This window comes from Ambystoma mexicanum, chromosome 1p (assembly GCF_040938575.1).
Source record: "Ambystoma mexicanum isolate Mex_15411 chromosome 1p, UKY_AmexF1_1, whole genome shotgun sequence".
Taxonomy (NCBI): Eukaryota; Metazoa; Chordata; class Amphibia; order Caudata; family Ambystomatidae; genus Ambystoma; species Ambystoma mexicanum.
The window spans coordinates 702,530,508-702,556,724 of record NC_090921.1 but is presented as its reverse complement, the minus strand read 5'-3'; the positions used below and the strand labels follow the sequence as shown (position 1 = coordinate 702,556,724).

General features: G+C 47.8%; 1 protein-coding gene across 2 annotated transcripts in view; it reads right to left on the bottom strand.

Moving 5' to 3' along the window:
* The window catches only part of ASH1L (ASH1 like histone lysine methyltransferase), a 2,936,548-nt gene that overhangs the window by 2,272,952 nt on the left and 637,379 nt on the right, over positions 1-26,217 (bottom strand). For both annotated transcript variants that reach the window (XM_069650029.1, XM_069650033.1), the window contains exon 5: positions 677-1,397. In XM_069650029.1, the coding sequence (XP_069506130.1) occupies positions 677-1,397 (721 nt within the window). The remainder of the gene's footprint in view (positions 1-676; positions 1,398-26,217) is intronic.

Here is a 26,217-nt window from a genome sequence, read left to right as displayed (position 1 = left end):
GCCTAGATATACATAGCTATTTATAGTTTCCAGAGTTACATTTGCTAATTTACAAACATTTATTAAGAGCTCTGACTCACTTTTAATCCAAAACCAAACTTTGTCTGTATTGATAGTCAATAGGGTTTACCATGTACACAGTATTTTAAGGAAAGTTAAGGCACACTAAACGTTTTCATATCCATGAAGCCTCTACCTAGGTTGAGAGGTGTACATCAAGAGGAAAAGACTCACTTGTATTGAGTAAAACGTTTTACAATTAAAAAGGAGTATAAAAAGGTACAGCTAGATAGGTAATTACTGTACATCTACCTCTTATTAACAACATCTCTTCTCGCTCCAAACCGTGGCACTAGCTTGATTGTTTCAAGAGTTGCTCATAGTGCAGTACTACAATCACTAATTGACTGAAGGGTCAAACTAGCCATTTACTGGACACAATTGTAAAAAAGTGACAATAGTGTACCACTGGACTATCCGTGGCTTGTACCACATTTTGGCAATCTTAAAGGAAATGCTGAACGCTTGAGGATTAATATATTTCATGACATGATTTGGGGGGCATATGTCACCGCCAATGTTATGCATATGTACACAGTAGTAAAACTAGACTACTTTGCACTGTTTCAAGATGAGAGAAATTTGACAACTAACACTTTAGGAATCATTAAATTACCTTGTGATGTTCTCCTGCTCATCCTCTTGAACACGCTGCCTTTTGTTTGGATGTTCTTCTAACGGTAGTCGCTTCCGCTTCCACTCGACTCTGTGCTCCAAGTTTCGGTTCACATCCTGGACAACAGCCTCAATTATGTCATTGACTGTATCACCATTGGCACTCCTCTTATCCCCATTATGCAACTTGCAAGTGACATACTGGGCTGCCTGCAACGTGTGCATAGACAGAAGGGACTCTAGGGGATCCTTCCGTGGCCGGCCTGGCCTGCGCTTTATAAAGTTGTTTCCAGTTCTTGACTGCCTTTGCAACTTTTTAGCTTTCAGAATTTTATTTACATGATCAAGGTTCTTCTTGGTGGCCAAGAGATTGTCATAATTGCACATTTTCCTTGCCTGCCGTTGCATGGCTTCCACCACACTACGCTTGAGATGATGAGGTGAGTAGCTGATGGGAGAATAGCCTGTTAATATATTCATGCCATCACTAGCCAAGTCACTTGTAGTTGTGCACCCCAATGTGCTGTCCTTTTTTCCTTGAGATTTGTCCCGGTTGGGGTTTCTGCAGGGGCTGCTTGAAGTTGGACCGGAAGGAATGGGAATAGAATCTCCCATCTTCTTAAAAGTGGCTTGGATGTTGGGTTCCACTCGCTGTAGCAGGTTGTCTATCAGTTCATCCCCTGAAACCGCAAGTCTTGCACTTCGGGTGTGTACTCCAGACACTGAAAGGAAATACAATGTTTTAGAAGTCTGACTGGGTTTAACATTAATTCAGATTTAATTCATATCTACAAAGAATGAATCGTAACAAAAGGAGAAATGCAACATGACATGCATCACTTATCGTAATAGCATTTCTGATGATTGTATCTGCTTAGATTCATGTTGTGCACATAGTCGGACATCTAGTAGTAATCGCAGAATATTGCATCTCGTCTTTCGAGGATTGAAAGGGAACGTCGACATGGGCGTGCCTGTAACATTCTCTCTAATGTGACGTGCAGTGTATCCAAAATCCCTCATGCGTCGAGGTCCCTCATTGCATTTATTCTGCCATGAGGAAGCCTTATGACTAATGTGAGCGAGTACAAAGAGAGAGAGAAGAAGTAGTAAGATGTCTATGTTCCTTCTATCCGAGCGGGGACGAAGGGTGGACACATGTAAATCTAAGCAGATAGAATCAACAGAAGAACAAGTTACTTTCTTACCTGGTAACGTTCTTTCGATGGGATGGTCCGACGACGTATTCCATATCTATGACATGTAATCACCACAGCTGTGCTGCTTCGGAAACTTTTTCGGCGTCTGCGTCCTGCGTCGATGACGTCGATGCGCCGTCGTCGAGGACCTCCTCCGACGTCCGACGTCATCCGATGTGATAAGTAGGACGCACGACGCCCATAGCCTCAGTTGTAGTTTTTTCCCCCAGAACGTGTGACATAAGTCAACTGCCAGTCAGACACAAAGCCTTGCGGAACGTAAACTGCAATCGCAAAAGAAATTCTGCAGCGGGGAAGGCCGGGCGGGAGCGATATGGAATACGTCGTCGGACCATCCCATCGAAAGAACGTTACCAGGTAAGAAAGTAACTTCTTCGAGGGGATTGGGTCCTCCGACGTATTCCATATCTATGACAGACTCCCAAAGCAGTACCAAAGCAAGGAGGAGGGAAAGAATTTAGAATCAAAATGTAGAATAGCCAATCAAATAGCAGAGCAAAGGACCGCCTTGCCAAAGGCCAGATCCTGTGCTCGGATGGAATCAAGGGAATAGTGACGTACAAATGTATGTACTGAAGCCCAGGTGGCTGCATCACAGATGTTGCGACTAGGAACACCCCTCTGCAGGGCAGTAGACGCAGCCACACCCCTGGTAGAATGGGCCCGCAAGCCAGCCGGTGGGTCCTTACCCGCCAAACGGTAGCACTCCGAGATGGCCAAAATAATCCAGCGAGACAAAGTCTGTTTCGTCACAGCTTGCCCCAAACGCTTTCCAGCGTAACCAATAAAGAGTTGATCATCCACTCTGACCCGGGACATGCGTGAAACATAAAAGCTTAAAGCTCTCCTAGGATCAAGCCTATGGAGCCTCTCCTCATCCTTACCAGGATGCGGAGGAGGATAGAATGCCGGAAGAACAACCTTCTGGGCCAAATGAAATTCCGTCACTACCTTCGGAAGAAAAGAAGGACGAACTCTAAGGACAACCCTGTCCTTGTGAAATACAGTGAAGGGAGGCTTAACTGAAAGTGCCTGTAACTCACTCACTCTGCAAGCGGAAGTGACCGCAACTAAAAACACAGTTTTCAGAGTTAACAGCCTCAAAGGGCAAGAATGTAAAGGCTCAAACGGAGCACCCATAAGAAACTTAAGAACCAGGTTTAAATCCCAACCCGGCACCAGGAAAGGTGACGGAGGGAACACATTAGTGAACCCTTTCAGGAACTGTGAAATCAAAGGGATTTTAAAGTAAGAACACTCTTCAGACGAGCGCTTAAAGATGGACAGCGCCGCCAGGTAACCCTAAACGGTACCCACTTGCAAGCCCCTGTGGGCCAAAGAAAGTAAAAAGGACAGAACCATGGGGATGTCACATGCAAAAGGATCCACATTCTGAACTCTGCACCAGTCGCAGAACTTACGCCAACGGCAACGGTACAGAGACTTTGTTGCCGGCCTTCGGGCCGAAAGCAACACCTCCATCACGTCCTCAGGGAGGTCCCAATCCTTATACCTCAACCTTTCAGAAGCCAAGTGTGAAGGTTGAGGGATCGGACCTCTGGATGGAGAACCTGACCCCCCTCCCGTGAGAGCAGATCGTCTCGGTAGGGAAGACGACGTGGAGGGCAGATGGATAAGTCGAGAAGGTCCGGGTACCACGTCCTCCGAGCCCACGCCGGGGCAATGAGGATCATCCGGGAACCGAACTTCCGTAACCTCCGCAGCACTTGCGGGATGACGGGGACTGGAGGAAACGCGTACAGCAGCGGGAATGACCACTCCACCACGAACGCGTCTCCTAAGGCTCCTTCTGGAGGAAATTCCCGCGAGCAAAACCTTTCGCACTTCCGGTTGACACTGGAGGCGAAGAGATCCACTTGAGGGGTCCCCCAAAGGGCGAAGATCTCCAGGAGAATCTCCTGAGCCAACTCCCACTCGTGAGAGATTGCGCTCTGCCTGCTCAGAGCGTCCGCCGTCACGTTTTCGGCTCCGGCCAGATGAACTGCCGAGATCAAAACTTCCTGCTGGATGGCCCAGAACTCGAGCTGCATCGCCTCTCTGCACAGAGGAAGTGACCCTGCCCCCCCTTTTTGTTGAGGTAGTGCATGGCCACTGTGTTGTCCGTCAGGATCAGGACATTCTTCCCTCGCACAGACGGCAGAAAAGCCTTCAGGGCTAGCCTGACGGCCCTCAGCTCCAACAGATTGATATGGAGTCTGGACTCCGACGGAGACCAACGACCGCTGACTGTCAGCCCGTTGGCATGAGCTCCCCATCCCGTGAGGGATGCATCCGTCACGATCGTCACCTCCGGCCAGGGAAGCCAAAATGGAGCCCCCTTCATCAAGTTGCCTTCGACGGCCCACCACAGAAGGTCCCGGGCGACCGAGGACGGCACCTGAATCGAGTCCGACATCCTGCCGGAGGACTGCGACCATTGCGTCTTGAGTGCCCACTGCAAAGATCTCATCCGCAGGCGAGCCTCTGGCACCAGAAGAATGCAGGATGCCATGAGGCCGAGCAACCTCAAGAACTCGAACGCTGGGAGGGTCTGGGCATGCTGAAACTTGTGCACCATCTGCTGAATGTGAAGAGCCCTCACCTGGGGAGGAAAACACTGCCCCAGGGAAGTGTCGAGCACTGCTCCGATGTACTGGAGCCGCTGTGTTGATGTCAAATGGGACTTCTTTAAATTGAGGGAGAAGCCCAGCCTGTGAAGGGAGCGGCAGGTGACGGACAGATGATCCAGGACTTGCTCGGGAGAGCTCCCCCTGATCAACCAATCGTCCAGGTAGGGGTAGACGTGAATCCCCCCTTGCCTGAGATGCGCTGCCACCACCACCATGAGCTTGGTGAAAACCCTCGGGGCGGAGGTCAATCCGAACGGCAGGACCCGAAACTGAAAGTGTGAGTCGCCAACCGCGAACCTCAGGTACTTCTTGTGCTTGGGATGGATCGGCACATGGAAGTAAGCATCCTTGAGGTCGAGTGACACCAACCAGTCCTGAAGCTGAAGGGCCTGGAGGACTTGAGAGAGATTGAGTTTTACGTGAGCTGTGCCTATCCTCTTTTTAGGGGCTGAGTGGGTGAGGATAATGAAACACCAATTACAAGAAATCCCACTAATCAGCTTCCTTCCCTTGCCGGACAGAGTGAGTCAACTTAGATGTATATGTACTTAATTTTTTGCATTCTTAAACCCAAACACAAGGGCACTTCACCATTTAATTATCAGAAAATACACATATTTTAATATTTATCATACCAATTTGACAATTCCAATATACAACGTTAAAAATGTTCCAAACATCAATTCAACAATCAATTTTGTGTGTACATCTTTCTTCATTGCGACTAACAGCATAGAACTATATGCTTAAAAAAACCTTTTCTATGCCTTATTGGGGTGTATTCTCTTTTATAGAAAAGACCCCGCTCTTATTTAAGCCCTTCCCAATTTCTCTGGGCACAGTCCGTTTGGCCCAGAGAAATTGGGAAGGGCTTAAATAAGAGCGGGGTCTTTTCTATAAAAGAGAATACACCCCAATAAGGCATAGAAAAGGTTTTTTTAAGCATATAGTTCTATGCTGTTAGTCGCAATGAAGAAAGATGTACACACAAAATTGATTGTTGAATTGATGTTTGGAACATTTTTAACGTTGTATATTGGAATTGTCAAATTGGTATGATAAATATTAAAATATGTGTATTTTCTGATAATTAAATGGTGAAGTGCCCTTGTGTTTGGGTTTAAGAATGCAAAAAATTAAGTACATATACATCTAAGTTGACTCACTCTGTCCGGCAAGGGAAGGAAGCTGATTAGTGGGATTTCTTGTAATTGGACTTGAGAGAGAGTAACCATCTTGAACTTGTCCTTCCTGAGGAGTTTGTTCAAACCGCGCAAGTCCATGATGGGTCTCAATCCCCCGTCTTTCTTCGAAACCAAAAAATAAGGGGAATACCATCCCTTGTTCCTCTCCGCTACAGGCACCAGTTCTATGGCGCCTTTCTCCAGCAGGGCTTGAATTTCCTGCGCAAGGAGCGGATCCGGACTCTGCAAAGAGAGGTTCCCCGGTGGATTGTCGCGAGGCCTGTGCCGAAAAGGAAGACAGTAGCCGTGGGTTATGATCTCCAGAACCCACACATCTGAAGTAATGGCTTGCCACTCTACAAGATGCTGCGCCAGCCTTCCCCCAACCGGCGAACCATGGGACATGGCCTCACGACTGAGTGGGAGCGGCTGCGGCGTTACCTGAGGGCAAAGAGGCAACTGCCCGAGCGGCCTTGGCACCACGGGTACCCTGTCGTCCACCTCTGGTACCCCTGCGTTGGCCTCTTTGACTACCAGCTCCTCTCGCTTTACTGAAGGATGAGTAATAGCGAAAGGAACCACCCCTCCACTGCTGTCCCCTAGGACGAAAAGGCGGAGGATGGCGAACTGCAGCGCCCAACGACTTCGCTGCAGCTTTTGAGGTCTGCAACCTCTCAAGGCTCTCGTCAGCCTTGCTGCCAAAAAGGTGTTCACCATCAAAAGGCATGTTGAGGAGCCGGGACTGCACATCAGGAGCAAACCCCGACTTCCGCAACCACGCAAACGTGCATATCACGGTGCTCGCCGCCATGGACCTACTGACGCATTCAGCCAAGTCCAGACCCGACTGAACGGACTCACACATGGCATCCTTACCATCCTGGACCATAGCAAGGAAACCATCCCGTTCATCCCCTTCGGGAATATGTTCAGCCGCTAACGCAACACAGTTCCACAGAGTGTGTGTGAAACGAGACAGGGCACAAATGGAGTTGGCCGCCTGAAGCGCCATACCACCAGAAGAAAACACTTTCTTCGCCCAGCCATCAAAACGTTTGTCGTCCCTATCAGGAGGGATGGTAGGGTACGACGCCTGCTTTGCCGGGGCCGTGGCCGCCTGCACCACCAAACTTTCCGGAGTGGGGTGCCTGGTCAAGTAGCAGGGGTCGCTACTGGCTGGACGGTATTTACGCGACAAGGATCTGCCCACCGCCGGGAGACTCTCCGGAGCAGTCCAAGCCGCTGCCACCCTTCTCTGTAAAGCCATATGGAATGGCAGTACCGGGTCAGTTGGGGGACCAACATCAAGGATGTCCGTCAGATCATCCTGCACAAACTCCCCTGGGGGAGCAGACCATCCCAGATACTCAGACACCCTAGCCATAAGGCGCCGGTACGAGGAATCGGCATGGGAGCCAGGCTCAGGCCTACAAAATTCCACCTCCGGAGAGGTGTCCAGTCCACTGGCATCATGCAGTGACTGCCTCAAATCGTCAAACTGACTATGGCCCGAGACAATTTCATCTGGCACCTGACTAGGAACCAGGCCATCAGAATCCTCATCCGCCTCCGAAATATATTCCAGGTGGCGAAAAGGCACCCGAGAGTGCTTGCTCTTAACCAGAGCCTTCCTAGGGGGTACACCCGTGACACGGGGCACCTCCGACACGAAAGGCGTCGATGGCGTCGAGCGAATCGGCGCCGACGCCGAGAAAACCGGCAACGGCGCCGAGAGGATCGGCGTCGACGAAAATCAGCATCGACGTCAGATGCAGCGCCTCCAGTATCGGCAGCGTCGACACAGCACTCGAAGCCGGAGCCCCGAGCGTGTCCCTCGACGACCTGATCGTCGACCGCCTCGACGACGTCCTCGAAGCCGGAGCCTCGAGAAAGCCTGTCGACGCCCTCGACGCCTCAGACGTCGATGTCTTCCTCGAAGACTGCACAGGAGCACACGGTCTCGAACGCGTCGAGGACCGGGACCTGGAACGGGTACGGCGAGAACGAGCCTCCTTGTCCGAACGGGACCGCTCCCGTGACTCGTGCCGACCACTCTTGCGAGCGGCGTCTCTCGACCTCACACGGCCGACCCCACTCGGGGGCGCGGACGCCCGAGTACCCTGCGACTCAAGAATCGCCAACATTTTCTTCCCGAAGGAAGCCCATTCCTCCGGCGTCGCACGGCTGGTGGGGTAACCGACGTGCCGTGCAGAATCCTCGGAAGAGGACCTGGAAGGCGACCGGTGACGGCGCTTCCGAGAATGCCTCGAAGAGGCTGAGGAGTGGCGAGACCCACTCCTAGAAGAAGACCGACGAGACTTCCGACGATGACGCGGAGAGTCACCCCTCGAATTATCCGTCAAAAGCCCCGCCGACTTAGACTTCCGGGGCTTGGATACCCGACCTACCGACAACTACTTCTTACGTTCGCGTAAGGCTTTGAACGTGAGCGACTGGCAGTCGATACAGTCATCCGTGTCGTGGGCCTCCCCGAGGCACCAGAGGCAGGCGTCGTGCGAGTCAGTCACCGACATCTTGGACCCACACTCCCCGCACTTCTTAAAGCCCGGACGCGGGGTTGAAGACGAAGTGGAAGACATCGCCGAAGGAAATTCACAAACGAACAGGTTCGAAGAACCAGAAAGAACAGAACTCCAAAGAGTCGAGGCTTAGAACCGAGAAACACGAAGCAACACGTTCGCGGAAAAAACGGAACTGAGGCTATGGGCGTCGTGCGTCCTACTTATCACATCGGATGACGTCGGACGTCGGAGGAGGTCCTCGACGACGGCGCATCGACGTCATCGACGCAGGACGCAGAAAAAGTTTCCGAAGCAGCACAGCTGTGGTGATTACATGTCATAGATATGGAATACGTCGGAGGACCCAATCCCCTCGAAATCCTATTACGGTTTGTCTATTTGTAGGGCGCACCAAACCCGGAGGTAACTGGGCGCAACAATTGCATAAGGAGATTTAAAGCTTATGTTACAAGGAAAGGCAAGTTCCATATGAATACACAGAATCAGGGAAAGGTGCAGGGATATACAAGGATAAAGTACATTGTAAGGCACAGGTAAAGATTAGATAAATTGAGCTGGATACAGTACATTAGTACAGGCAGTCCATGTTCTGAGATAGTTGCTGAGATGGGTGCCCAAGGCGGATCAGATGTGGTTACAGCGCAGCCAATTGAAGGTGTTGCGCCTGAAGCCAAGGAAGGAGTGGTCAACTCTGAGGTCGATCGGTAGTGCATTCCGTGATTGGGCGGCTTTCACTGGGAAACTAATTCCTCCAGATTTCTTTAATGCCTTTTGCCTTACCATTCCCAGATTTAAATTAATCATTCTAGAGGGGCGGGTACAGGTAATTCTTACAATTCTCTCTATTAGGTAAGGGGGTGTTGCCTTGTTTAGGCACTTGAAGGTCAAGGATTCGATCATTGATTTTTCAGACAACGGTTTTCACTTCTGAATTCTGATACATGCTCTCCGTTAGGAATGTTCAAAGCTGTTCTTAACGCATTGTTTTGTAAGATTTGGAATTTATCTAAGATAGATTTGTTAGCACCTAGGTAAAGGGTGTTGCAGTAATCCAATTTTGACAATATTAATGCGTTAGCAAGGATAATGCAGCCTTTGATAAAAATGGCCTGCAAGCCCCGATTAACTTGCATGTGTAGGCAGATAAGGAAGCCACACCTGTATGCCAAAGGTTAGCCCAGAATCAAGGTAGAAGCCTAGAGTTTTTACTTCTTTCATAACCTTGATAGTGTTTCCATCTATATTGAAGGCCGAGTAATAATTCTTCTGTTTATTTAGTTTGACAGCGGATACCAGAATTAGGATCTCCGTTTTGTCGTCATTCAGGCATAGGCCATGGCTTGCCATCCATGCCGGAATGAGGAGGTAGATTTAATTTACCAGGGCTAAGTTGTTGCCATAATTGCCCAAAAGGGGGGATGAGGATCTGGGTGTCATCTGCATAGTTAGTGTAGGTGACACCCAGCCTGTCCAATTTGTCACACAGAGGCTTTGTAAATATATTGTACATGGTCGGCGAGACACAAGATCCTTGCGGCATGCCGCATGTAGTCAAGATGCTGAAGGGGAGAAGAATCATTGTTCTATTTATTAAGAAGGATTGGACCAGGCAATTGCATCTTTAGAGAAATGGGCAGCCGATGCCAGATGTCTGCACATCACTTCGTGGTCCACCACGTCCAAGGCAGCTGATAGGTCAAGGAGGAGTGACTGGAGCTGTTGGGAAGGTGTCAGATGAGACTGGACTGAAATTGAGGGAGAAGCCCAGCTTGTGGGGGGAGCGGCAGGTGAGATTGAGATGATCCATCGCTTGTTTGGGAGAACACGCACAGATCAGCCAGTCGTCCAGGTAGGAGTAGACGTGAATCCCCTTCGCCTGAGATACGCAGCCACCACCACCATTAGCTTGGTGAAGACCCTCGGCAGAGGTCAATCCAAATGGCAGGACCTGAAACTGAAGGTGCGAGCTGCCAGCCGCAACCCTCAGGTACTTTCTGTGCCTTGGTTGAATCGGCACATGAAAGTAAGCATCTTGTAGGTCCAGAGACACCAACCAATCCTGAAGTCGAAGGGCCTGGAGGACCTGAGAAAGAGTGACCATCTTCAATTTGTCCTTCCTGAGACATTTGTTCAACCAACGCAAGTCCAAGATGGGTCTCAATACTCGGGTCTTTCTTTGGAATTAAAAAATATGGGGAATACCATCTCTTGTTCCTCTCCACTACAGGCACCAGTTCTATGGCGCCTTTCGTCAGCAGGGTCAAGATTTCCTGCACAAGGAGTGGATCTGTAAGCTACAAAGAGATTCCCCGGTGGATTGTCATGAGGCCGCTTTAGGAAGGGAAAGCAGTAGCCGTGGGCTAGTACCAGAACCCACGTATCCAAAGTAATAGCTCGCCATTCTTCGAGAGGCAGAGACAGTCTGCCCCCAACCAGCGAACAATGGAATATGGCCTCATGATTTATTTTGGACCAGCCGGAAGCGCCTGAAGGCAAAGAGGCAGCTGCCCGAGTAGCTTTGGCACCCCTATTTCCCCGACCACCACGGGTACTTTTACGCTGACCCCTTTGACTGGCGGCTCCTCTCGTCCTACGAAAGGAGTACCAACTAAAAGAACCCCCCCTCCACTGCTGTCCCCTAGGAAGAAAAGGCAGAGGTTGACGCACAGCTGAGCTCAAAGATTTCGAAGCAGCTTTTGAGATCTGCAATCTTTCAAGACTCTCGTCAGCCTTACTGTCAAACAAATGCGCACCATCAAAGGGCATGTTCAAAAGACGGGCTTGCACATCCGGAGCAAAACCCAACTTCCGCAACCACGCAGATCTTCGTATAATGGTGCACTCAGCCATGGACCGGCTAATACTGTCGACCGTGTCCAAACCCGACTGAAGGGATTCACACATGGCATCCTTGCCATCTTGCAGAATAACAAGGAACCCATCCCTTTCTTCCCCTTCGGGAATATGCTCAGCCGCAAGAGAAACAATTCCACAGTGTGTGAAAATCTTACTAAGGCACAAGTGCAGATGGCGGACTTCAGCGCCCTACTCCACGCAGAAAACACCTTGCGTGCCCAACCATCAAAGCATTTGTCATCCCCATCAGGTGGTATGGTAGGGTACGCCGCCTGCCTCGAGGTGGCCGTAGCCACCTGATCCACCAAACTCTCAGGAGTTGGGTGAGATGAAAGGAAGCTGGGGCTGCTACCGGAAGGGCGCTATTTTTTATTTAACGATTTGTGAACTGACGTAAGACATTCCGGGGTCTGCCAAGCAGCCACCACCCTTTTCTGCAATGTCAAATGAAAAGGTAACACCGGGTCAGAGGACTGACCTTGATACAAAATATCTATTAAGTCATTCTGAACAAAAGCTTCTGGAGGACTAGACCAACCAAGATACTCAGTCACCCTAGCCACCAGTCTCCTGTAAGACGACTCAGCATGAACCCCAGGCTCAGATCTGCCAAACTCCACCTCAGGAGAAGTGTCCAAGCCACTGGCATCATGAAGAGATTGCCGTAATTCTTCCAACTGACTGCCCCCGGAAAAGATAGGAGTCACATCGGGCTCAACATGGCCAAATTCTAAATCTGACCGCTCCTCATAGATCTCCAGAGGGAGCAAAAACTCATGCCTCAGGACAGAAGAGGGTCTGTAATCCTTAACAGGCCTCACAGACTTGGAGGTAGCCTTCTTGGGAGGATCCACAGTACCAGGGACCGCCATCAGCAAATTCCAGCCAAAAGGCCCCAAAGGAGTCAAGGGCGGCGATGGCTCAGGCATCGAGGGCGCTGACGGCTTCGGCATCGACAACCGCGCCGATGTGAAGGCAAAGCTTCGACATCTATATCCAATGGACATGCGCCGACGGAGTCGATGCCGACCTCGAGCCCTTACCAGGTTTCTGTGGTCTTGGTGGGGACGAAGACAGAGAGCTGGAAGCACGTCTCTTGCAATCAGCCTGAAACTTGTCCGAACAGGACCTGGAAGGTTCCCAATGAGAATCGCGCTGGGGACCCAAGCCCGAAGGCGCACGAGCCACGGACCGAGACCGTTCCCTGCCGGCTTCGTCCGAAGGCACGGACGGAACTGTGCCCTGGGATTGGAAAATGGCCAGCATCTGCCCCCTGAAGGCTGCCCATTCCTCTGGAGTCGAGGACTTAGTACGACAAACCACTTTCCTTGCTGTGCAATCCTCTGAGGAGGACGGGGAAGGTGACAGCGCTTCCCGGAATGCCGAGACGAGGGCGAATGGCGGAAATCACTCCGGGACCGAGATCCCCGGGACCCCTTCCGACACGTTGCGTCTCCCTTGAGTCGTCAATGGACATCCCCATAGCAGATTTACGAGACTTAGTGGGTTAAGAACCCTTACATACCGGTAACTTCCCCTTGCGCTCCCGCCAAGGCCTTAGCAGTCAGTGACTGGTATTTGGAACAGTTGTTGGTGTCATGACTCTCGCCCAGGCACCACAAACAAATGCGATGCGGGTCTGTAATCGACATCTTATACATGCAGTCCCGACAAGTCTTAAAGCCAGACCGCAAAGTCTGAGGGGTCTAAGAAGACAGTCACAAGAAATACATGAGTTTCGCCGAGTCTCCGAATCAAACACGTTTGCGGAAAAAAAGGAACTGAGGCTACGGGCACAGTGCGTTCTATTTATAACATCCGGTGACGTCACCCTCGACGGAGGCCTTCAAGGGACATCGACCCGACGCCATTGACGCAGGATGCCCTCTGCCGAAAAAGTTTCTGAAGTACACAACTGTGGATATTACATGTCAAAGATGTAGAATACGTTGGAGGACACAATCCATTCGAAATAGCAATTTAGCACAGATTCTGGGCAACAAATAGGGGAATCCAGCACATCTCACCATGTGTGGTGGGTGCTGGGGTGAGGGTGGGATGGACGATGCCGATCTGGTGATTATCTCTGATCCTGTAGAGGGGTTCATATGCAGATGTTCACTAGTGCAGTAGTAGGGGAGGAGGGCTCCTGCCCACTCCGGCGCTGGAGCTAAGTAATGTGTGTGTTTTGCTGCTTGTGAATCTGCTTAGAATCACATGCTGTGCATAGACTAGCGAGCAGTACCCGGAGTTGGTGGTGGTATGTGAAAAGGAACAGTAGTGAAAAGATGTGTTAGTACTGCTTGTCCCACCGGAGAATCAAACCTAGAGTGAGTGTCTAGGCAATAGTGTTTTGTAAAGGTGTGTACAGAATTACAGGTTGCCGCCTTGCAAATGGTCGAAGGGAACATTCGCAACGAAAGCTATGGAAGCCCCACTGCCCGGAATAGAGTGTGCACTAGACTTGAAGGGCAGCTCTCTCTTGGCAAGAGTGTGATGCAATTGACAATCCACCTTGAGATGGCTGATTTAGAGACAGGGTCTCCTCTACCAGCCGCCACTGAAACGAAAAACTGGTTCATTTTCCTAAGTGATTTAGTTCTTTCCAAATAGTACATGACTGCCCTGCACACATCAAGTGTGTGTAGGCTTCTTTCTGCTACGTTAGTGGGGTTCTGGAAGAATGTGGGCAGTTCCATGGACTGGTTCACATGGAACTTTGAAATGAATTTGGAAGCATTTAGAAGTGTACCCGATAGCCTATGTGTACATTTAGAAGCTGCGCCCAATAACCCCTCAGAGAAAAGCTGCATTTAGAAGTTCTGGGCACTCAACCGCGGTTTGCATTCAAGCCGGAAACACAAACATCTCATCAACAAACCGGTGAAGGAATCTAACCTGTTTGGTAAAGCTGTAGATGAGGCGCCAGAAACTGCGAAAAAAAGAACATGGGACTTTGAAGTCTTGAAACCAGATCACTCAAAGGCCCTTTCAGCAGCAAGGTGGAAGCGTGTTTTTTTTTTTTTTTTAAACAAGGCGTGCCTCTTCAAAAGGGTACCCTGGGCCAGAGTTCTCCCTGCTGTCTACTCACCATCTAGGGTGTTCTTAAGGATATTATGATTTACCTGTCTACCCTGCGATACAACCATGAGCAAACGTAAACCTACTGGTTCTGGGACCTCCTGTAGCAGGCGCCACTGAACATTGCAATACCTGGCAAACAGTGTGGTATTGTTGGCAATCCTGATGGAATATATTGCACCAGTTGTGACACTCTTCCTAGGGTATACAGTTTCTTGCAGTCCTTGTCCGGCGGTCCCTCACCCGTGGGCCGTTGCACCGTTTCTTTATGCAGTGCAGGCAGGATGGATGCCTCCCACATGATCTCTTAAAGGCTAGCATAGTGGTTCTCTCAAAGCCCGGTAATCCTCCGGAACAGTGCGTCTCCTACAGACCAATAGCTTTGATAGACAGAGAGGCCAAGATCCTCGCCCGGGTTCTAGCTAATCGCTTACTTGGGGTAATTAGTTCTCTGAGTCACTCGGACCAGTGCAGGTTCATACCCTCCAGATGCACACGGATTAACCTGCAGGGTGGAATTTGCTGTAGGTTTGGCTACCGTGTTGCCGGATCCGCTGGCTCTCCTTGCAGTCGACTTTGAGAAGGCGTTCGACTAAGGTGGGATTCGCTTTGGGCGATCATGGGTCGCATGGGGTTTGGGGTGAACTTCTTGTCCTGGGTCCGTCTGCTCTACAATTCTCCTGTGACGACAATTAGAGTGAACAGAGTCTCTTCTCTGACCTTTTACCTTGGGAGGGGCACGAGGCAGCAATGCCACCTTTCCCCGCTATTGTTCACGTTGGCCATAGAGCCACTGGCGATACAACACAGAGAAAGCTGTGATTGGGTGGGATTGAGATGGCCTGCAGGGGAGAACAAACGGCGCTTCACAAGTTGATTGTTAAGGTGCCGTTAGCTGGAGGGACACGCTGCCTCCAGACGATTGGAATTGCCGCCTGTTACCGCTCGTTTTTGGAACTTTGGAATTTTGTGGTACGGTACAGCACTTAGTTTACAGACCCTGTTGGACCTTATATCAACTATTACCCTCTTAATTTTATGTTTGCGTTAGCTAATATTGCCTTTGCTTTTTGCTTTGCAACATAGCTGCTCCTCTGTGAGCCCCGCTGTGAGCCCACCTCCATTCTGGGCCAGCACTTATTATCCAGGTGAACGCGCTTCAGCGCACGCTTCACAAGTTACTTCTTAAGGTGCAGGTAGCTGTTTGCTGCTCGCGCACAGCCACAGCACGGCACCACATATTTTACATTTTCCTTTTGAATTATGGCTGAATTGACCCCGGCGTCCTTAGTAAGTTCACAAAGATTTCATCTCCTATAAGTGCCATTTGCATTTAGATGTACACGAATGAATGAATTACTTCCGTGACATTCAGATTGTACACTGATGATGGGATTGTGAGATTTCAAGACTGATTGGGACCTGTATGAGAGGCCAAACCTTTCATAATCATTCACTTATTTCTTTTTGACTATTTATGCAATTTGGCCTGAATACCTTGAAATCTAACATGCCGGACCGCGCTAGCCCATCGATTCCCTATCCTAAACGAAAACAGATGGACAGCACGCCACAAAGGAGCACCGTTGCCCGCACTCAAGTGTAACGAATATTTCAACTAAAAGTTTGCCTCACTCTGGAAACATCAAAACAATTATTTAAGGATATATGGCCTTTTTGTTGTAATTCGGTAGTCCAACTGACAGAATCCAATCTTAATTATTCCAGGTCTGACCACGTGGTAGCTAACGTAAATACAGCCTGTGTGTTGAACACCACTTTGATTAAAGCCTGCGAGTTGCGACCAGGTATAAAAAAATTAGATGCTTCTGATAGGGACTGGGCCAGTATGCAAGGCCCGACCACTCACAAGCTAAGCACTGCAAACATTGTCAAAGAATCTGATCTACCCGTATTATGTAAGGTAGAACCTGTTGCAACTATTTCTACGAAAGCCCCGTTTGGTTTATCATTACCTTCTAGTCCATCAGAGAAAGAACGGAAAGATAATTTGCAGGCTTTGCTATGCGAACATGTAATCAGAGAGTTAGGCCCCAACCCTTCCTTTGTTTTGGATGGTGATGAGAGAGAATTCGTTGCATTTGCCGGATGTTTCGTACATCCAATCAGAGAATGCATCCATATTAGCATCCTCATATGCACCACCTAAATCAAGAAAAATTCCTCTGTTTTCGGACGTTCAGACACCGAAATCTAACATCTCATCTCCTATACTATACTAATGGAGACCACTCTGCATGCAATGAATTTGGCAATCTCAACACTTTTCAAATTATTTCAAAGTCTTGATCACAAGCCGAAATTTCAAGCTAAACAGATTGACAAATTAAACAAATGGCAATCAAAGCTTTCTGATTTCTATGCAAGTCACAAATTAGAAAAGGATAAGAAGCCGTTATTGTCAGTAACTCTCATGCCCAATTACGATCGAACAGTGCTGATTTGAAACAAGATAGAAAATATTTTACCTGCCTTTGCCCAAATAATTTATGCTGAACCTTCGGATTTACATAAAGATAAGGAAAGTTAATTAACTCCACAGGTAATGAATATTTCGAATGATGAAACCTCAATAGTCCCACTGAATTTAAAAAACAAGCTTACACAATTTTTTCTAAGGAGTGTCAAAATCTACATGATAGTAAACAAAAAAGGAAATGTCTAACACAAGAGTAACTGACACGAAGAAGCCGCCACCCTACATTACACACATTTGAGAATGGACAAAAAATGATGCAGACGAGAAAATTACATCAAACATTTCGAAAAAAGCTTGTCCAGAAAAAATGTCTGCAGATCGCTTAGAAACTAAGAAAGATAATCAAAAAGCAACAAGCGAAGTGATTACATCATATGCCCCACTAAATGCGTTTATTGATGCTGCAGAGAAAATACAAAATGCTGAAGAGAAAATTAATGGAGGCCCTACAGTGCGCCCTGTTATCAACACATGTAAAGAGGAGTCCAATATAGAAGCAAGACGCTCTGAAATTCGAAAAGAGGAAGACAGCTACGTGGCTTCACAAAGGATCCAGCTCCCCCTGACTAAGACGAACATCATTTCTGACTCAAATGATAAACCCAATTTAAATAATAAAGTGAAATTTAATCGAGCGGTAGGAGCTACTTCAACACAGTTAGTCAAAACTCAAATTGTAAAAAATGACACTTCTAATTCTGAACCATTGACCGACTATAATCTAAATAAAGTGTTGGGCCTTGATCAACCAATAGCGATGCGTTTGCCATTGGAACAATCCATAAGATTAGCAGTAGAACAATACATGTCTAATCAACATACTATAAAGCAAACATACAAATTGCAAAATAACGATCCCATGGGTGAGCAATCTCACAGGAGAGAAGATATGCATTAATCACCGTAATAGCATTTCTGATGGTTGTATCTACTTAGATTCACATGCTGTGCATATGGTCCGACATCCAGTGGTAACCGCATCTTGTCTTTCGGGGACCGAAAAGGGACATCGACATAGGTGTGTCTGTAACACTATCCCTATCGTGACTTGTACCCAAAATCCCTCACGCGCCAAGGTCCCTCCGATTGTTTTTTTTTCTGCCATGAGAGAGCCCAAGGCTATTGTGAGTGAGTACATAAAGAGAGAAAGTAGTAAGACGTCTATGTTCCTTCCACCCGAGCGGCGTGGCAGGGTGGGCGCATGTGAATCTAAGCAGATACAATCATCATAAATGCTATTACGGTGAGTAATGCATGTCTTCTGATGCTTGTTAATCTGCTTAGAATCACATGCTGTGCACAGACTAGCGAGCAGTACCTGGAGTTGGAGGTGTGTTGTGAGAAGGAACAGTTAATGTTAAAGGACATTTGTACCGCGCACTAGGGGTGCCTTCTGCACATGGTTTTGAAGGCGATACAATGTTTTACTAGGAGCCAGTGTAGTGTTTTTATGGCAGGAGTGATGTGGTCTCTTCTGGATATTTTGAGTCTAGTCTGGCTGCTGCATTTTGGATCTGTTGTAGTTTCTTCAAGAGGTATTCTGGTATTCCGAGGTAGAGGCTGTTTGCATAGTCTATTCTTCAAATGAGGGTGACGATAGTGAGTGTTTTGTGCGTGAAGGAGAGGAAAGGTAGGATTCTTCTTGCTGTGTGGAGAAGGAAAAAAACATTTGTTCACTGTTGCATTTATTTGTGGTTCTAAAGTTAGGGTGTTGTCCATCAGGACTCTCAGATTTTTTTACTACCTTTTACTACCTTAGATGGTGTTGGTGTGGTTCCCATTTCCGTTGGCCACGGGATGGCGGTTTCGTTCTCTTGGTCTTTGGATCTGATCATGATTTCTGCCTTTCGTGGGTTGATTTTCAGGTTGTTGGCATTCGTCCAGTTGAAGACTACTTTCAGACAGTCGATTAGAGTTGAACGATCGGCTTAGGTGTCTTTGATTTTGTAGATGATTTGAGTGTCATCTGCGTAGTTGTAGCAAGTAATGTATTTTTTGAAAATTCTGATGACCAGAGTCTGGTAGATGTTGAAATATAGTGGTGATAGTGAGGATCCTTGTGTCACTCCACAGTTGTTAACTCGTGGAGTGGATTTGAAGGGTTTAATCCATACGGTTTCTCTTCTGTCTGCTAGGAATTTTTTAGTCCAGGGTAGTGATGTGTCTGTTGTGCCTATGTCTTCTAGTCTTTTGGTCAGGGTGTCGTGGCTAACTGTGTCAAAGGCTGTGGAGAGGTCGAGCAGAATAAGGGCTGAGGTTCTGTTTGAGTCTGCGTTAGTTTTTAGGTCGTCCCAGATGGATAGTAGTGCTGTTTCCGTTCCTCTGACTGGTCTGAAACCAACTTCAGCTTGGTCTAGCAGGTGGTGATTTTCTACATGTTCTTGGCTAAGTTTATATACGTAGGTTTCCAGGAGTTTTGCCGGGTAGAGAATGTTTGAAATTGGCCTGTAGTTGGAGGTCTTCTACATCACCACTTGTGTTTTTTTAGAAGTGGCTTGATATATGCTGATTTGAAGATCCTCGGTACAGTCCATGTTGCTAGTGATAGATTTAGAAGGTTTCTGTAATATTCTGCTGGCGTTCCTTGCGCGAGGATTGATTTGTACATGTCCGGGGGACGGTGATCCAGCTTTCTTGCTGCGTTTTACCAGCATTGCGAATGCTTCTGCTGATATTTCAGGAACGTTTTGAGTTTGTGCTGTTGTTCTGTGTTAGGTTTGTTTGGTTGTATGTTGTGGTTGGTTGGTCTCTTTTGTATGGTTTGTGGGATGTCATTGATATTTTTTCTTGAAGTGGTCTGCAACGTCATTGCATAGTTTCTCTGAGGGGGTTGGGGTGTTATCGCAGCCTGGTGGGTTTCTCATCTCTAACAATGTTAAACATTTCTTCTTGTGTGTTGGTGGCATTGGTTATTCTGTCATCATAATGCCTTCTCTTTGCCTTTTGAATTTGTATGCGCAGATTTGTTTCTGGAAGTTTTTTTTGTCTGGGTCATATTCTTTCCTCCATTCCAGTTCCGTTTTTTTGTTTTCCTTTTTCATGGTGTTTAAATGTGGGGTGAACCATTTTGCCATTGCTCTTTTTTTTGATGGGGTGAATGGTTTTTCTGGGGCGATCTTATTTATTGTATCTGCAATCCATCTGTGTAGTAGCTCCGCTTTCCTGTCTAGGTCAGCTAGCTCTAGTTCTGTAGTTAAGGGTTTGGTTAATTCCAGTTGTTTGAATAGGTTGCTTTGTTTGACGCGTTTCCAGTTTCTTTTTGTGGTGGTTGTGAGTTTAGGATGTTGGATGCAGACTTGGGAAGGCATGGTGCTCACGAATGGGATGATGAGGTGGTCGCTCCTCAGTATTTGTATCGGCGGTGCCGTGGTGAGTTTGTCTTTGGTGAAAATTGCGTCGAGGGTGTGTCCTGCCGAGTGTTGCCCCTTTGACTAGTTGTAGTTTCATGGTAGCGAGTTGTTCAGTCAGTAAGTTATGGGAGTTGGCGTAACTGTCTTCAAACCAGATGTTGAAGTGCCCCAAGATGATTAGGTGTTCGTGGTTGATGGAGAAGTTGGTGATGGCTTCTATGAAATTGTCGACAAAGGTTGCATCATATGTTGGTGGTCTGTACACCAGGACGAATGGGATGTTGGTTTTTGGGCTCATTGTTAGATTTATTACCATGATTCGCAGAGGATGTTGAGTGGTGCATCCGCTTTTATTTTCAGGTGTCCTTTGACTGCTATTGCGATTCCTCCTTTGTTTTTCCTGTTTATTTGAAGGCATTTGAGGTTGGTTAGAAGACAGCTTTGGAGTGTGATTTTGTAGTTGTCGTCCAGCCATGTTTGTGATGAACAGGATGTCAATGCCGTTGTCATCGAGTAGGTCGAAGATTTCTGTTGAGTGTTTTGACATGGATCTTCCGTTTATTAGATTGTAGTTGAGTTTGGAGGAGATGTTTGGTTTGGACCTTCTTGTTGAGGTCATCTTCTGATCGGTGTTGAGGTTTCCTTCCTAGTCGATCTCTTGTTAGGCTGTAGGTTTCGGGGTGTCGGAGTCTTCAAAGACTTTTTCTAGGTTCTGTCTTGGGTTTGTGTTTTCATCGGGTTCGTCTTCCAGGAGTTGTGGTTGTCGATTGGAAGTTCCTCTTGCTTTGGTGATGTAGGGTGTTATCGCATCAGTCGTGTGTTTTTTGTGGTGTTCATCCTTCTACGTGCGTGTGCTATGTTGTTTGATGTTGCTGCTTCTAGCATTGGGTTGGTTTGCTGTGGTGACCAGTTGTTAGCGATGTATGGAGTTAAGTAGAGGGATTTGTCTGGTCTCTCAGTGTTGGTTCGATTTTTGTTCCTGTCTGTCGGGTGCGTTCTGTAGTTGTCTTTCTTTGTTGCTGTTCCGGAGTGTTTGTTCTTTCTTCTTCTCTTTTTCTTTACCTCGGAATGAGTCGTTTGCGTGGCATTATAAGATTGAGAGTTGTTTAGTCTTTGTTTGGTGATGTCCAGTTGGTTCTGCTTTGGTGAGGTTGTCTTGTGGTGTAGTAGTGGGTGTAGAGAGCTGTCCGCTACTGGTTTGGGCTCTGTCTGTAGGTGGTATTCCGGCTGATATTGCCGACTTGTTCAGTCGCTGTCTTGAGAGGGGTAGTGGAGGTGGATAAGGGTTATATATTTCGGAGTTATCGGTGGCTCTCTTTAGTGTCCGTCTCCCTGAAAGCGGTTCACTGCGGTGAGCTAGCTATCTGGGTTTGAGAAGGGTATCTACTAGTTGAAGAGTGGCCTGGAGGGGTGCAGTTAGGGTTTACGCCTTAGGAGGCGTGAGCCCCTAATCGGAGTGTCACTCCACAGTAGTTCACTGATGGGTTCTGTGTCACTTTAGAGTGAGTTGGTCAGCAAAGTTTGAGAGACCTGTGTAGTGGGGGAGGATTCTAGTGTAGAGTGGTTGCTCTATTCCTAGCCCAGGGCCACTCCTACCTTACTGGTCCTTGTATTTGATGGTTGACGGCTGGCTACTGGCTTCCCCTGCAGGCACCTGGTGAAACTTCTCGGAGCTGCCGCTGTTAGAGCCACCCTGGTCCTTGGGGCCCTTAGCCGACGGGCTGCACAGGCAGAGAGCTGCCCTGGGAAGACCAGTGATGAAGGTCGAGAGGATCAATGAGAGCGGGGGGTGGGCGGGTCGGGAGGCGACACAACCCGGAAGAGGGTGTGGTGGTGGGAGAGGACGGCAGCAGGGGGAGTAAAGGGCCGAGGGGGGGGGAGCTAAAACAAAATCAAACAGCCGGATGGGGGCCCAATTGGGCAGATAGAGAAATGCACTCACCGCGCTTCCACTGGAAAGTCACAGTAGTGAAAAGATTTCTTAATACTGCTTGTCCCACCTGAGAATCAGATTTAGAATGGAGTATGAGTGTCTAGGCAATAGTGTTTTGTAAAGGTGTGTACAGAACTCCAGGTTGCTGCTTTGCAAATGGATTCAAGGGGAACATTTGCAATGAATGCTATGGAAGCCCCAGTTCCCTGATTAGAGTGTGCTCTAGGCTTGAAGGGCAGTTCTCTTATAACAGTAACAGTGTGATGCATTTGACAATCCACCTTGAGATAGCGGATTTAGAGACAGTATCCCCTTCTCTACCAGCTGCCACTGAAGCTAAAAACTGGTTTGTCTTCCTCAGTGGTTTCTTTCTTTCCAGGTAAAACATGACTGCCCTGCGCACACCTAGTGTGTGTAGGCTCCTTTCGGCCGTGCTAGTGGGATTCTGGAAGAAAAAAAAGTAGTTCAATCGATTGGTTCACATGGAGCTTCAAAATGAAATTAGGCGCAAATCGGGGATGAGTGCGCAGAACCACCTTATCCCTGTGGACTGTAACAAAAGGGTCCAGAACTGAAAGGGCCCGAAGTTCACCAACTCTTCTAATAGAAGTGAAAGCCACTAGGCAGGCCGTCTTACAAGTAAGGTCTTTTAGACATACTTTATGCATTGGTTCAAAGGGAGGCCCCATGAGTCTGGTCAATACCACATTTAGATCCCATCCAGGAGCTGGGTTAGAAACGGGGGATGAATTCTCTCAACCCCTTCCATAAAGGCCTTAATAACAGGTATCTTTCACCACGACACCTTCTGTTGTGACGTAGTGTAGGCTGAGAGAGCATCTAGGTGAACCTTTGGAGAATTAAAAACCAGCCCTGAATCTAACAAGTGTGTCAGGTACAACACAATGTGGGTAGGAGAGCAGTCACCCGGGTTGATGCCCTTGGTATTGCACCAGATGACAACGCGTTTCCACTTACTGGAATAGCAGTACCGGGTGTTAGGTTTTCCTAGCTTTCCCAAATATGTCCATGCATCTCTGAGGGAGTTGAAGGTGTCCAAACTCTATGACCTCAGGAGCCAGGCCGCTAAGTTCAGAGTTTGTGGGCATGGGTTTAGTGTTTCCCCCTCTGTCCTGAGACAACATGTTGTACGGGCAGGGCAACTTCATTGGAGGGGATTGGGACATCTCCATCAGAGGAGAGACCCAGGGTTGGCAGGCCCAAATGGGGGGCACCAGTATCATGCTGACTGGTTTCTGGTGCATCTTGTGCACAATCTTGTTGAGTAGGGGAGTCGGGGAAGAGGGGTGGGGATTGAGCTTAAACTAATTTCCCTGACCATGTTTTCCAGAGTCCATTCTGTTGTACAAAAAGGTAGGGTGTCCCCTAGAGTGTCAGTGTGGATTCAGGGCAAAACAGACTTAACAAAATAGGGCAATCCACACTGTGGTCAGACAAAGATTACTGTCCTTATTTTACTTTTACCAAAAAATGTTATTGTGCTCATATATAGAGTCACAGGTAGGAAAACACATAAAAAATACGTCTGGAAAAATATTGACCATTTATTAATGAAAGAATAAAAGAATTCAAAACAGTAAGTTAAATACAGCTTAGAGATAACTTTTTCACACATAGAAAGAAATACATTCCTCTAACAAATAAGAAATACATTTAACAACATATCATATAGAACAATAAATATCAAAGACATTACAAAAACAAAAAAATGAAAACAGGTATATGTACAGAGATTGCTTTACAATAGACTTAATATATTTGTTCACAAGCTTTACTCTGTCTATTTCTGGAGGTTTTTTTTGTATATGACATGATCAATATATGATCATGTTTTGTAATCTGCCAACGTGCCGGTTTTTGAGCAAAAAATGATTTTTTCAGTGTTGCTAATCTGAAACATTCAAATAGGCAAGTACTGAAGGCATGTTTCGTCTATCGCCATAGTTGGTTGGCATACATTTCGGAGCCTTCCTCAGGGCAAGACGGACCTCGAAAGGAGTCCGAGAAACAAAAGGAGGCAGATATTTGTAAGTATCAATATTACATTTTTTTTCCAGCATATATAAGGTATCTCTTACCAAAATTGACATTTTTGGGAGGAGGGATAGTACTGCTAGTGTGTATTAGGGCAAAGGGGTGTCTACATAATACTCACCATGTGTATTTGAACAGGGGTATGCAGACTATTGAGCCTTTTGGTTGCTGGCGACAGACTTTTCCTCTTGGAGTTGCGATCGAGTCTCGTGCCTGGATCGTTGAATAGTCCAAATAAAAAAAACAGAACTGGAGGTTCTGGGGCAGAGAAGGGAGGGGGGGCAGAAAAAGGGAAAGATATCAAAATGGGGGTCACAACAGCTGGTGTCATCCGTTGTTTAAAAGAGTTGCGTATGAGCGAATCATGCAACAGAGTGGTCACCTGGAGAAGTAGGTGATCATAAAATGCCCAGCTGGCCGAAATTTCAAGGCGTTGGGGCAGAGAGGCAAACAAAAGAAGAAAGGGAGAGAAAGAGAAACAGAGAAAAGAAGCAACCGAAGAGGGAGGGAAACGAGCTACGATGTGGGAAGAAAAGACCAAAGAGGAGAAAGAAAGAGGAGACGGAGAGAGGAGGCACAGAGAAAATGAAAGAAGGGGCAAAGGAAAAGGAAGGGGAAGGAACTGGGGTGGAGGGGGCGAGGAAGGGAAAGAGGCAAAGAAGAGAGGAAAGACGTGACTTGCAGTGGGGGAGGGAGGGGAAAGGAAGGGTGGAGGGGAAGGGGGAAGGGGTGCAGGAGGAAGAGAAAGGAAAGTATGTGTAAATATAAAAATACCTGGTATTCAGGTATGGGTTTTCCTAATAACTGAAAACGAGTGAAAACATCGAACGTTGGTTTCAAGCTGCAGACTTGAACGCGGCGGGTTGCAGGGCGGGCAGGAAGAATCTGCACTTGGAGCGGTTCTGAGGATAACTAGAAGCGTAGTCTTGGTGTTGGGTGTTCTCCTGAGTGCCAAACAAGTCGATCTCTGAGAAGCCCCATTGGTGTAGACGCCATTCGTACTCTATGGGTAGTGGGAAATCTCTGCTGAGCACGTCTGCTAGAAGATTGAGTTCGCCGGGAACCTGTTGGGACAGCAGGAACATCTTGTGTTTGAGAGCCCACATCCGGATGTTCTGGGACAAGCTTGGATAGATCTGGAGAGTGCGTGCCCCCCTGTTTGTTTAGGTAATACATGGCTGTGGTGCCGTCTGTCAAGATCAGAACTGTCTTCCCCTGTCGACGTGTCTGGTAAAGCCTTCAGTGCTTTGAATAATGCCAATAGCTCTAACAGGTTTATGTGGTAGGACGCTACTTGTGGAGACCACACTCCATTCGTTGTCTACTGTAGCAGATGAGAACCCCCACCCTGTGAGTGACGTGTCTGTCGTTAGAGTGGCTTCTAATGCAGAGGTGGTGAAGGTCTTCCCGTTCAAGAGGTTTTCCCTCGACCACCACTTCAGAGAGAGAACAAGGGCTTGTGAGACAATTATCAGATCCTCCCATTGTCCGCTGGCCTGACACCACTGGCTGTTGAGCCACTCTTGCATGGGACGCATGCACAGCCGTGCGTGAGGAACTAAATAAATGCATGACGCCATCATTCCTAGCATGGCATTGCGTATCATCACTTAACGACTGGCTACATATTGAGGGATCTGAGAAAGCATGTTCTGAACCCTCTTGTTGGAGGGGAAGACAAGGCCGTCTTTGGTCCGCCAAATTAGGGCCCCCAGAAACTGTTTGACCTGACTGGGGTCTAAGCTGGATTTCTTCTTGTTGATGGAGAATCCCAGACTGAACAAGGGGTCGATTGTTTTCTGAGTGTTCAATAGGCATGTTTCGCAAGAATCCCCGTTATGAGCCAGTCGTCGAGGTAAGGGTAAAGCGGGACGGATAGTCTGCGCAGGTGTGCTGCCGCTACTGCCAGAACCTTTGTAAACACCCTTGGCGCCGAGGGAATGCCCAAGGGGAGTACTTTGAATTGATAGTGCCTGCCCTCGATCATGAACCTTAGATATTTTCTATGCGCTGACAACATTGAAATATGAAAGTATGCTTTTTTCATGTTGTTAGGACAGTTTTTCTGAAGTCCAGTTAAGGGCCTAGTAAAACCATTCAACTGAGGCAGTACAAGACTCCACTCTTAGTATAAGACTGTACCACCTGAGTACATGGTAGCGTAGGCAGAGCAGCCAGGCTTATCTTAGG